Below are 13,332 nucleotides of genomic sequence, written 5' to 3' on the forward strand. Positions count from 1 at the left end.
TGTATAATGATTTGAAAAGTTGATTCGTATAAATATTTTTTTATCAAAGTAAAACTAATTTGTTTATTGTGTAGTTGTAATATAATATAAGACGTACGTTTAAGGCGATATTCTGCTAGTTTATTATTTGTTTGAATTTTTTTGTTGATTCTTAATCGAAAAACTTGATCGGTTCAAGTTAGTATGTATGTATGTTTTTATATATGTATGTACATACATATCAGTCGTAGTTAACAATGCTAGTGGAGCTAAGCAAATGATACGCACGAGTAATTGGTAATTTCGTATTACCAATTACTATATATGTATATTTACGTGTGAATTTTGATTGACAATAAAAGTACATTATTCATATGTATGTAAATTAGAGTTTCACTTACACCAACCAGTGGTTATATTCGCAACTTACAATTTCTACTTATTTATGAATTTTAATATGACATGATTTTATATGTATACCTTATAATATATTTAAATTATATTATATAAAAAAAAACAAAAATGAAAATGCTCTTATTTTATTTATCGTACAAAAAATTGAAGAAAAAAATTACATCAGAAGAGTGTTTACGAAAAAATCATTATATGTAACACCATTTCACCGAAAAAGGTTTGACCGGAAATTAACTAATTTTCCGTGAGAGTCTTTAAAGCACGAACACTGCTGTGGAAATTATATAACAAATAGAAGAATATTTTTTCATGTTAAATGTTTGTTTTTACGACCTTCAAGGCTATAAAATTTTTAAATCGTTCATTGTGCAAAAAAAGTTTACTAATAAGTAGATATTTATATTCAAATGTAAGTTACACCAAAGCAATTCGTGTTGTGTTTTGAGTAGAGATTGTTGTTTTGGTCCAATAGTTGTGTCATGCGGAAATTGATTAAAAACCATCATTAATTTTCTAGTCCGGAGGTAGTGGCCATCGAATTGCGATAAACTGCTTTCTTCTGCACATTTTTGTTTGCGTTTTAAATTCGCGTTGGCGTTATTGAACTTGTGGCTTTTCCTATAATTTGCCATTGATTTCATAGAACATTTATTTCGTGCCGGTCAATTTAAAAATAATATGATTTGTAGATTGTGGTTATCTCTGATGTATGTAGCTTCATATTATTGTTAACAGTTTCATTTCTTCGTCACTACATTTACATTTAATTTGTATTCTTAGACAGATTGTTCTGTTTGACGGCAGCATTCATGATGGCGAAAGTAGTGTGTCAATATAGAAAAATATATTAGTATTAAAAATTTCAAACATTCACTCGGAAGTACGATACTATTGTGCTCAATCGAGTCCCGGTTGTTAACATTTTAACAAGGTCTTTACTTTGGTAAAAAGTGAAATTGATCATTACGTTTTCGTCGTGAGAAGAAAGTAATGATGTCTGTACGAAAGTAATTTTTTTTGTCTTTGCACAATATATCATACATATATCATTCAATTGTATTACCATTTCTTTAGCATTATAAATCATCAGTGACATTGAATGAATCTTATTCGAGTCATTATTTTTTAAACGAGTTGTATTAATTACCTTTCGTGGCTATCAATCGCAATATCTGTGTGGCAAACGTAGCGGATAATTTTTTTTTTGTTAATTTATGGATTTTATAAGATTTTCCTTGAATAGTATATTTTTTCTCACATAAAATATAAGTGAGAGTGAATTCCAACGAAACTAATGATTTATTAGAAGCCCTAAAATTAGGTAATTCTATATTACACGATGATCTAAAATTGAATGCGTAAGAAATTCAAAACAATCACTGGTTTACACTTATTTTGTAACATCAAAAATACATACTAATCAATTTTTATTAAAACTATACGGTTCAGTATATTTAAATGAGTCTTTCATTTTTTTAAGTAACGAGGTCATATGATTTTTTTATTTGAGGTGGGTTGTGCATGCGATCATTTATCCTTAACGCTCTAATCTAATAATGATTGGATATACATACATATTTAGATTGCGCAAGTTCATATGTATGGTATATTGTGATCGTAGTTAAAATTGTATACATAGATTCAAACACATATTTGCATTACGTTTTATTTACATTTAATAGTATTGTATATAAATATATGCACTAGAATTAACTTATCAAATGTCACATATGACAATCATGAAAGTGGTTGTCAATTTATGGTTCTATCAAATGGTTGTCAATTCATGATGTATGCAGATATGTACATATGTATGTACGATGATTTAATGCTATTACGCTTATGTATGTAGTTCCATTATGTAGTTTGGAATCTTATTAAATTTCACTTTCGTCCGTAAAAACTTGACCTAATCCGGTTTCAGGTTTCGCCGGCTTCGAATCATCTCCGAGTATTTCCGATGAGTCAATTTGCAGACGAGATTCGCTTCGCGAAATTGTGGTTGAATTGACCCGAAAGCGGTCACTTTCACAACATTGCCCAACCCAAGATCCGAAGGTTGAGGACTTGACGAAGGTTTTTCTTAAATGTATTATTGATGTGTATGTATGCGGCAAAAACTTATTTAACATCGCGGAAGGTCAAGGAAGTCGAATTCAAGAGTATAAGGAACTGTATTTATTATAAACTTTGGATAAAAATGCGAGTGTGAGAATGAACATGATATGACATACCTTGATCCAAATTGATTTATGGCGTTTTCCTTGATGGATTTTTTTACTTAGAAAATGTGGTATGGTCAAAAAATTAAAGCACACCCACTGTCTCGAATTACACCTTGGAAGTGTGTCAACGTAATTACAGATTGATTAGAAATCGCGTGCAATTTTTACGACTGCTAAAATTTCATTGTATAATATAACATTGAATGCAACATTTTATAATTTTATATTTAGAAATTTTACGCTTATTATAATAGTTAATTTCAGTGAGATTATGATTTTAATTTGATCTTTACGCTTTAATTAGATATTGATGAATGTAATATATCGAAAAACATTGCTCGTTTGTCTAATTGAGTGTCGATTATAATTAAAATGAAAAAAAAATCATCACTTGCTTTATATTTGATGAAATTTAGAGGAAAAAATACTATGAAAATTATTTCAGTGAAATTTTGTAATTTTCAGTGGAGAAATTGGTGACTTAATCTTTTCTCCGACCGGAACTAAACTGTATTAGAATTGATACAATCTTTTGCCATCGATTAGAGACAGTCACTTCAAAGATTTTTCTCGTTGAGCTCGTGAAATATTGTGGATTATATAGTGTGTTCAAATACCATAACCAAAGACCGTTACTTCTGTTTGACCATCGTGACTTTGTTGATTTGCTCACGCGTAACGTAATTATTTTTGCTTACGAACACATGACTTTATGAACTGACAAAAATTTTAAGTTACCTTTTACTATTCTAATTAATAATTATTCATTATGTTTTTACGCTTCGCTTATGAACCGGTCGATAAAAATGATTTATTATGGCGAATGTGCATAGTAGTAACGTTTCGCTTTTTGCTTATCTGCAAAAAAAGACTATGAAAATTTTATACGCTCCAAGCGAACAATTTCACCATACGGAAAAATCGACTCGAACAACAATTACCAAATGTAGGTAACGTTTTGTTCATCGGAAATAAGTATTTTACGATATACTTTTCTCTAATATACAGCGGCTTTGCTCCGCTCGAATCAAGATCGAATTTATAGTTCGAAAGATTAGGCGGCAACTCATGCTAACTGAAATAGTCACAGTTAAATTATAATAACGTTTGAACTTTTACCAGTCGTTCACTATGATATAACATATGTATGCTTAGTTCATACATTTTACTTTCTATATATATATATATATATATATATATATATATATATATATATATATATATATATTTTTTTTTTACCAAACGCATAAAATATGTATGTTTTATTTATAACATATGGGAGGCGTATCTGTGTACATATACGGTTGTATGAATTTTAAAAGTTAAAGTTAAAATAAAACGAAATTTTCAACACGAGCAGAAAGTTGTCCCGATGCATTTAAATTTCTTTTGTTAGTACTTGTTCTGTAGTAACCTTCTGTAGTAATCCTTTAGACCTACATACATACATGTTATGTACATCCATATATGTATGTTCATATGCACATATATTGACTTAAAATATAACAATTATTATTAATTCAGTTTTATTAACATATGTATGTATAAATGTAAATACATGTACATATATATATATATATACATAAATAATAAAAAAGCATTGGTTAATGTCAAACAATTTATAGAAGTTCTGATCAAGTACAAATATTATATATCACAAAAGCTCTCGTTTGATCGAATTATCATACATACATATGTTTGTATGTACATTGGCTTGAATATATAAATAGCCTTCACCAGCAGCTTTTGTTTGTTGCTGGAATAAATTAAGTTCATAATATGTTACCAAAATGATGTTGTCGTTGTTTTTTTGTGTGTCATTTTATTTAGAAAGTTGCTGAGTAAGATCGCTCTCAAATATAAAGTAAGGTCAACGATATGTATGTATCTCTTTGAAACGTCGCGAATTAAAGGTAATGGGTTAAAAGCTGACATGGAAGTTATACTTTTTTTAATGCATGCAATTAAAATTTAACAGATTGAAAGTCGTCTTGTTATATTGAATTAAAAATAGTCGAAGTGATGATTGATGTAAATCGCTTATGCAAAATCATCGCTACTAGTTCTGTTTTTTAGTGGTATCATTATCGTTAACGCTAAAAAAAGTTACGTAAATATTTTAGTCATTAGAAAATGATTAATTGAAAGTGCTCATCGACTAGGATGATTTTACAGTGATTGTGCAATTTTTAAGAAAGGAATTTCGAGCATAAAATATTCAATAACATTTTTCAAATTGACGCTCGTTACAATAAATTACCATAACGGCATCATCAATTCTAATTACGTATTCGATTTTTGTTTTAAATAAACATAAATCGATTCATTGCTTATAATTATTATTGGTGATCAAGGGATATTTACAATTGTTAATGTTAATTGATTAGATATATGCTTTCGCTAATTTAATTATTTTAAAATGAAAAGCGAAATTAATTTGGTAACTCTGTTTTATTGGCTAATCTTAATTACATTTAAATATAAACGAAAAAAATAAACTTCAATAAATACATAAGGAGAGAAGAATGATCAAATGTACAAGTAGACTAGCTTCAAATAAACACCGTTACTGATTTGATTCGTTTAAGTATCGCAAAAATGCAATGAAATGGAGAAAGCTATTCGGCAATATTATTGTCAGTCAATTGGCGCGGGATTTGCAGTAAAAAAATAAAGATATATTTATAAGAATAGCGTTCACTTTTATCTTCACTGTTTGCGAATGTCAATGTTTTCTTGCGATTACACAATGTCAATAACGTGTTTATTAGATAGACCTAAACACTAAAAGTTGTAAATTTCAGCTAATCTTCTATCTTCCTCCGATATCGGAAACACTGTTAAATTATTAGCAGAGGTAGAACCTTTCAAAGATACAGACGAGGCCAAAGATGTTGAAGACGTATCTTGCTGAGATGAGAAATCGTCTATTTTTCGTTGAAGCTGGTTAATGGCTTGTGGTAAAATAAAATCTTGCTCGGTTGGCTTCATATAGGGTCGTCTCGGAGGGAGGAGATTATTTCTGGCTTTGACTATATTACTCAGACCGAGTGAGCCTGAACCTATGGCAATTCTTCCTCCAGGAAGGTAACTATATCCTAATCCTCCCGATCCAAATGCAACAGCTCCATGTTGAGGTACGACAACCCTCGTCGGTCTCGTATTGACGATCGGCAATGTCACCGGCAAACCTCCTTCTGGGATGTATCCTGGATATTTAAAAAATAGCCCTTCATTAAATGGAGTCAAAATCCTTCTGGTTACCATTGTAGCTCGGAAACCAGGTGGCAAATTAGAATTTGGAATGGGTAAATTTCGCATTGCTGGCGGTATGACGAGATCGAAAGAGTTTGGCACCGGTTCTTCTGCGAATCTTTGCCCATTAGGAATTTGATAGTCGTATCCATCGAAAGCAGGAGCTACTGGAGCTCCTAAAGATTGAGGCAATGGTTTAAAATTCAAGCTGCTCGTTTCGAAACTAGGTAGAAACGATCCGAAGTTGCCGTTTCCAAACGGGTCAAAATTGGCTTGTTGATTGGCAAAATTGACGCGGTAAGGAGTCTTGATCAGAGTTGGCAGCGGCACACGTTGTTGGGGTATTTGATAAACATTGTGGGCGTTGATTGCATCTGTAGTCAGTAATCCATGTGTGCCGTATAAGGAGCCATCGCTGTAAATGTTTCTTTTTTTATTCACTTTGTTCGAGACGCTGGCCGTTGTCGAGAGCCCGGCTAGGCCAAGAAGGGTTAATAGTATCTGTGGAAGTAAAAAAGAATGTGAATATTCGTACTGAATTTGATCACTTTTGTCAATGGCAAAGAACAACATGTCACATTATAGTGTGACAAGTTGTTGTCAGTCAAGTGTTCGGTCACTATCACTGGGTCGCATAAATTTACATGAATTAAATTTTTAATATTAGTTTTATCGCATATTGCACTGCGATATGATCACTTAGGATTTAAAATAAACACTTAATTTCTGTAAAAAAAAAAATAATTATCGTGCTGAATACAACTTAAATATTTAAATGTGCATTTATGATACTTTTCTATGAATTTTCAACTTATTAGAAATCAGGGGTATGAACCAATTAAATTTAATTCTATTCAAATAAATATAATCAATATTATTTATTTCTCTTATAATTGGTTTATAATTTTGTGTTTAATGGCTCATTTACTTATTTAAAATATGTAGAGACTGCTCTCAAATCTTTAGCAAAATAACGATTTAGCGTAAATTTAAATTTATAAAATGTAAAATATGAATAATAAATTTTAATGTTATGTGTTTCTATTTGTGAATTAACTTTTTGCAGTTTGCAATATCACCCAGTTATATTATGTTCGTTGGAAAGCTGTTATAATTGACTTTTAAATTAGAATTGATCTCTATTAAGTCGTTAATTAAAGTATGGTTCGTTTTGTGATAAGTTATTTGATATTTTTCGAAGAATACGTTCTAAGTTAATTTTTCACTTTTTAAAAGTACATACATTAGATCACTTTTCAGAATTGAAAACATCAATTTTTATGTTGATTTTGGTCTTAAATAGCAAAGGAAACAGATCACTTTAGCAATTCGGTTTTTGGACTATAAAACATTGGTAATATACGCCAAATATATGTATGTACATACATATGTATATATCAAAGACTTTGAACGTAGCTTAATATACTTATAAACAGATATATTATTTTCTATTTCATTTTTTTCCACAAAAAATGTTATAAAACTTTCCACGGGATATAACAAAACGGTCACTTAAAAATATACATATATTAAATTATAAAAAGCACTCAATTATTTTTTTTTTATCACAGAACACACGACGTATTTTGTTTATATAATTCACTTATCATCACAATAATTTGAATTGTAGTTAAAAGTTCAAATTGAATCGGTTGGTGAGTGTTTGTCCTACCGTTGATTTCATTTTGTACCGGCGCGGCAGGTGGCGAGTGGCGCACTGGACTGGTTGCGACATTCGATGTTACTTTATATCGAAGTGATGGGTCCAACGTTGGGGGGAGATGGGGGGCGGAAGCTCTGTGGGGGGGCCCAGGGAAGGTCCTCGCAAGCCTTGCCCCGCCGTTGACTTGTAACCTTCTGGGTTGTGTATGCTAAATGCACAATACCTTGGAGAAACGAGATTGAAAGTCGATGGGTCGTTACCCGCCACAATTCAACAATAAAAAGAATACGACAAAGAAATTAAAAAGCCATAAAATAATTTTAACAGCAATGCAAAATCCACCTACATACGTATGCATATACATATATATTATTGTGCAAATGTAATAAAAAAGAAACTGGGCACAAAGCTGATCCAGAAGTGTTAATATTGGGTGTGTGCTGAAACGTTAATATTTTATAACGACCGTTTCTTTAATATTCTATTTAAACTAGTAAACATTTGTAATCGCATTGATACCATTTTAATTGAAGTAGTTTTAGGGCTCATGTACAATCTTTGGTAATGTTTAAAATAAGGTGACCAGATTTTTTCAGTTGCAATGTGGGACGCATGAAAAACATGATTATCGAGATCATTTGTTTAACACATTTATTATTTAAAATATTAATTCACAAATATAATATTTCCTTCAAAATTAAAATCGAAGTGAAATAATCTGAAAATAAAAAAAAGGGATAGTATTTTTGGAACGGCTGTAAAATAAATTTCACGACAAATGTCAAAACGACATTTAATGTCAAATTAGCATCTCTAAAATAGCTCGCACGGCAGAATCGGCGTTCGCCCGTCAAATGGAACGTCAAACGGGTTGCCAGTAACAAAAATAAATTTTGAATTAAAATTTTTGACAGTTGGATGATAGCGCGTCGCCCCGCTCCTGTCCATTCCCACTCTCCTCATGGTCCAACCATAGTAATATCTATCCAAACACATCGTAATATCTTAGCAGCCAACACTTATTTATTTAAGGGTTAGGTTAAGTTAGGGTTGGCGCTATTCATTTAAGATTAGGTTGTTAGGGTCGGTATTTATTTTTGTGTAATTTTATTTTTATTACTAGCAACCCATTTGACGTTTGATTTGCCGGGCGAACACCAAATCTGTCGTGCGAGCTTTTTCAGAGAGGGGCACTCTTTTTATTTACAGTGCAAATTTTTTTAGAGATGGGCATTCGCATATAATGTCGTGATAAATACCTAATTTGTCTGGAAATAGGACTATTTTGCCGGGCCGATAAATGGTACCCATAAAAAAATGACTTATACTGCTAATCATAACTATTAGTAGCAATAGTAATACTTAACAAAATAATATTATTTAAATCACCTAATAAAAAACAGATTTTTATGCATATGTTGTCGCATAGTGAGTTTCTCAGAATTTCGAAAATTCCGTCTGTCTTGCAATACTGACTTAAAATTATCTAGTTGACTTAGAAGTATCAACATTTACCAAAAATGCAATACGCACTATCTCACGCAAAAATCCAAACCCAAAAATATGTATTTCATCCAAAAATAGTTCGTCATGTCCAATCCGGAACACTTTCCGGGACACACTACTGAAATCCGGGACTGTCCCGCCCAATCCGGGACGTGTGGTTCCCTTAGTTTAAAATAAACCAATAGTCTACTGGTGTATAGAGCAAAGTTCATTAAACTGTAACATTTATCGTGTCGTGACAATAGATTTGCAGTGAATGTTATTGCATTGCAATTCTTCACTTTTAATACATATGTACATATGTGCATATGTATATTAACATAAAAAAAAACATTTAAAAATGTGTTAATTCATTTGAAATATTATATTGAACAAATCAGTTGTGACCAATGAATGATGATTAATCACTCGACAAATTCTGGTATTATTTATGCATTTTTTTGCAATGAGTTGAACGATATGTTTATACTATAATGTTCCACAAGGTTAAAGTGATCCTTTATTGCCTTTCGAGTTTGTTATCTATGTCGGAACTTTATTATATTCTAATTTGGTCGTGCTAATACATATACATCATAGTGACGTTTGAGAACGCTTTTTAAAATATAAAACGTTTGTTGTAATAAATAGAGTCATATTTGATTGTTATTAAAGTTGGTGTAGAAACATCCTCTTCGTGGTAGATAAAATCACTAACTAATATATGTATGTATACAAATATTATATTAATGTTAAAAATGTTTGTGTTTACTATCGAATTCGTGACTGCGTTTCAGTATCAGGGACAATCTTGATATATCGCGAGTGTACTGTTCTAGAGTGGATTGCAAATAACAGGTAGGTAAACGAGCTTTAACAGTCCTTTTTGTTAAACTGAATAAAGCGCCAACCTAATTATTGCACCGCATTGCATTGGCGCAATTTCTGTTGCACTTTTGTGAACGTGCATGTTATTTTTACGACCTCAATCGCCTGGGATGTAAAAACTGTTTCGAAAGTAGGATTCATATCAAATGAATGAGATGCAAAAGTAAAAAAAAAATGAATTGATGTATTCATAATATGCTTGTATTCATGTAATATATAAAATCGTCATGTACATATATGAAGGTACATATTCTATGAACTAATGAAACAAAGAAGTCGATGTTTTTCATTAATTTCGGTACAAGTCGGTACCTCTGGATAAATTTGATGCTTTTTTTTTTGGTTGACGAGAACGCGGAATTTCGGAAAATTGCAACAAATGCAATTCGCTATATTTTTTGCAAATAGAAATTCGCGTTACACTCGATGCAGCAGACAATGTCTTCAAATAGTGCCAATTTGCACAAAAAAACAAATGAAAATCTCTCGAGATCGACGAGTGATTACGTAGATGGACGTGAGCGTAAAATTCGTTTGAAAAATATCTACAATACTAATCAAAATTTAAAATAATCGTTAGGCAAGAAGTATGAGATTATCGACCTTTTTCCAGGATGCAGGGTTCAGACTAAACTTTTTAATGACTTTAATATTCGTCTATGATATAAAAAGTTTGTATAATAGACAGTAATACTTGGCATATTTGGCAAGTCTATCTATCGTGTGCAGTCCAGTGGCGTGCTGTGGAAATCTCCCTGTTTTTATCGCACAGTCTTACTTACGTGTGCGCGAGCAGGATACAAAGGGACTAGGTGACGTCATACACTGGTGTGCAGCTCTCTTATAGTATTCAAAATCAGGCTAAAAGGATTTACATTTCAAAATTTAGTGTTTAAGACCATCATCATCATCGTCGTCGTTTACAGACACTCACCATCCACTGCTGGATGAAGGCCTCTTCAGCACACTTCCATTTGTCTCTATTTTGCGCAACTATCATCCATATCACCTCACACATTTTCCTAATTTCGTTTATCCATCTTCCATGTGGCCTTCCTTTCACCCTTTTACATTCTCTCGGGTACCATTGTAGCACTTATTTTGTCCACCTTTCGTCTATTCTTCTAGCTACGTGACCCGCCCATTCCATTGCCATTTCAGTCTGTTCGTTCTCTCCACTATATCCACTACCCTTGTCATACTTCTCACCCATGTATTCCGTTTAAATGTTTTTAGATAGTTTAGCAAAAAAACTTGACTTCGCAAGGTAATGTTAAATAAAAAAAAATGTCGAAATAACACGCTAATAGAAGACAGATCGTTTTATAAAAATCGACGAAATTTTTTATTCCATATGATGTGTATCACATCCAGGGCTGTGGAGTTGAAGTTGGAGTAATTAAAAATTAAGAGAAAAAATCTAATTATCAGTTAATTATATAGATCAGCTCACTGTGTGTACATATAGTTAGCCAGCAGTATAGCTCGGTGGTTGCGTTTACGTTTAGCACCTGGAGGTTACCGGGTTCGATCCCGTGCAAATATTGATTGTTACTGGCCAGACTTGGATATCTGTGACTACAAGTAGATCGTTTCCTATCAGAGTTTTCCAATTTATCTGATTTCATTGTTGAAACGGTTCCTCCATCAAATTGGCAAAAACCAATCTACCCCTCTAACGTCACAAATATCCGAATTTGATATATGTAAAAATTTATGCACAAGTCTAAATCCACAGATGTCTCTATGGATTAATTAATTTTTAATTTCGTGTTCTTCAGCGTCTCAAAATACAGCGGTTTATGTAATAAAAATGCTGCAGTGTTTGTAATTAATTTTCTAGGAAGACGCATTGGAGTTAACCTGTTAACCTATGTAAAAATTAAATAAGATAAAAATAAAATATGTACATATGTATATATGAGGCACCCTATAAATAGAGGTCAAATTATATAGACGTAATTTGTTTTTGATATTTTAAAAACTGAAAAGTGATATATATATAGATATATGTATGTATATTTTGATTTTGAGGGAGGGGATATTGAATTATAATATTTACTGGGTGAAGGGGAGGCGGCGGTTTCAAGCGATAGTTTCGTTACAGTGTTAGGCAACTGCTTAGTGTGTAAAATTTAAATTTCAATAGCACTATTTTGAACGCTGAAACGGGTGTTGTTGCCCATTTGATCGAAACGAATAAAAAACGAAATTGATAATACATATACGGAAACGATTGCAAGTAGGAGGAATACGTGCATTAAGAAAAAAAAAGTGTATAGCTCCGTATTCCGTCGGTCAATTTCAAAATTAGATTCATCGACGCAATGCAAATTCGTAAAATGTAAATATCTTCCGGCTATTAAAGAGTAGAAATTTATTTCACGCTATAACTACGTATGTATACATATATCGTATCAGTTATAAAGATAGCTTGAACGTGTAATGAAATTTCGATTTAACAGACATTAGTTAAAACGTTAAAAATTCGCTTATTCATTTTTGATTTGTCGTGTTTAAAATAATAGCATGACTTAAAACATTACCGAAATTGCAAATACGTATAACATGTTCATATATTTGAATTAGCATTGAAACGAACTTCTCTTATTCATACATTTATTTATATTTAAATATTTATTATAAAAACACAAATTTTGTAAAGGCATCGGCACAGAGATCTGCAAATTTTGTGCTCAACATTTTATGTAACACAGTTAAATGCAAACTAGCTTAATGTTTTGTTTTTTTTTTAAATTTAATTTAATGTCATTAAATCATTTGTAGATCTCTGTTCGGAACCAAAAATGGCGTAGTCTTTATATTATCTGACACATTTTAATGCAATCTTAACAATTAAAATATCATTACTAACAAACAACATTATATACAAAGAATGTAGAAAATTTGAATAACAAGTGTGTAAAAAAACTAAGTGAAGAAAAGTACTGAATGCAAAATGATAATATTTATAATTCAATCTCATTATATATGTATAATATAATAAAACAATAACAAAAGCTTTTACATAACACCTAGTCGTTAGATGTTCTATAATATGTAATTGAATATAAAAAGTAAAAATTCGAATCACTTTTATGTATGTACATAAATGGAAAAAAAATTTCCACATAATATTATTTAACACTCAAACTTATTATTTAACATTTAATACTCAAAATGTATTTATACAATCAAAATGTATTTATTTAACATTTAACACTCAAAATGTATTTATTTAACATTTAACACTCAAAACGTATTTAAACAATCAACATCGAAAGCTTAGAAATAGAATTACAATAAAGTTCAACGAAATCTAATCAAAAATATTTATAATTGTATTAATCAATTTGTGAAAAATTTTAAACAAAAAACTATAATAATACAATAAAATTAATATCATAATATTACAACATTAAT

At 31.1% G+C, this 13,332-nt stretch overlaps 1 protein-coding gene across 1 annotated transcript; it reads right to left on the minus strand.

Annotated features, from left to right (window-relative positions):
• Positions 1–5,053: 5,053 nt before the first annotated feature.
• Positions 5,054–7,586, minus strand: LOC143915687 (uncharacterized). Its single transcript, XM_077436416.1, has 2 exons — positions 7,546–7,586; positions 5,054–6,374 (listed from the first exon to the last, which is right to left on the minus strand). The coding sequence occupies exons 1-2, from the start codon at positions 7,555–7,557 to the stop codon at positions 5,403–5,405; spliced, it is 984 nt and encodes a 327-aa protein (XP_077292542.1). The 5' UTR covers positions 7,558–7,586; the 3' UTR covers positions 5,054–5,402.
• Positions 7,587–13,332: the final 5,746 nt, after the last annotated feature.

This window comes from Arctopsyche grandis, chromosome 8, assembly GCF_051622035.1.
Source record: "Arctopsyche grandis isolate Sample6627 chromosome 8, ASM5162203v2, whole genome shotgun sequence".
Taxonomy (NCBI): Eukaryota; Metazoa; Arthropoda; class Insecta; order Trichoptera; family Hydropsychidae; genus Arctopsyche; species Arctopsyche grandis.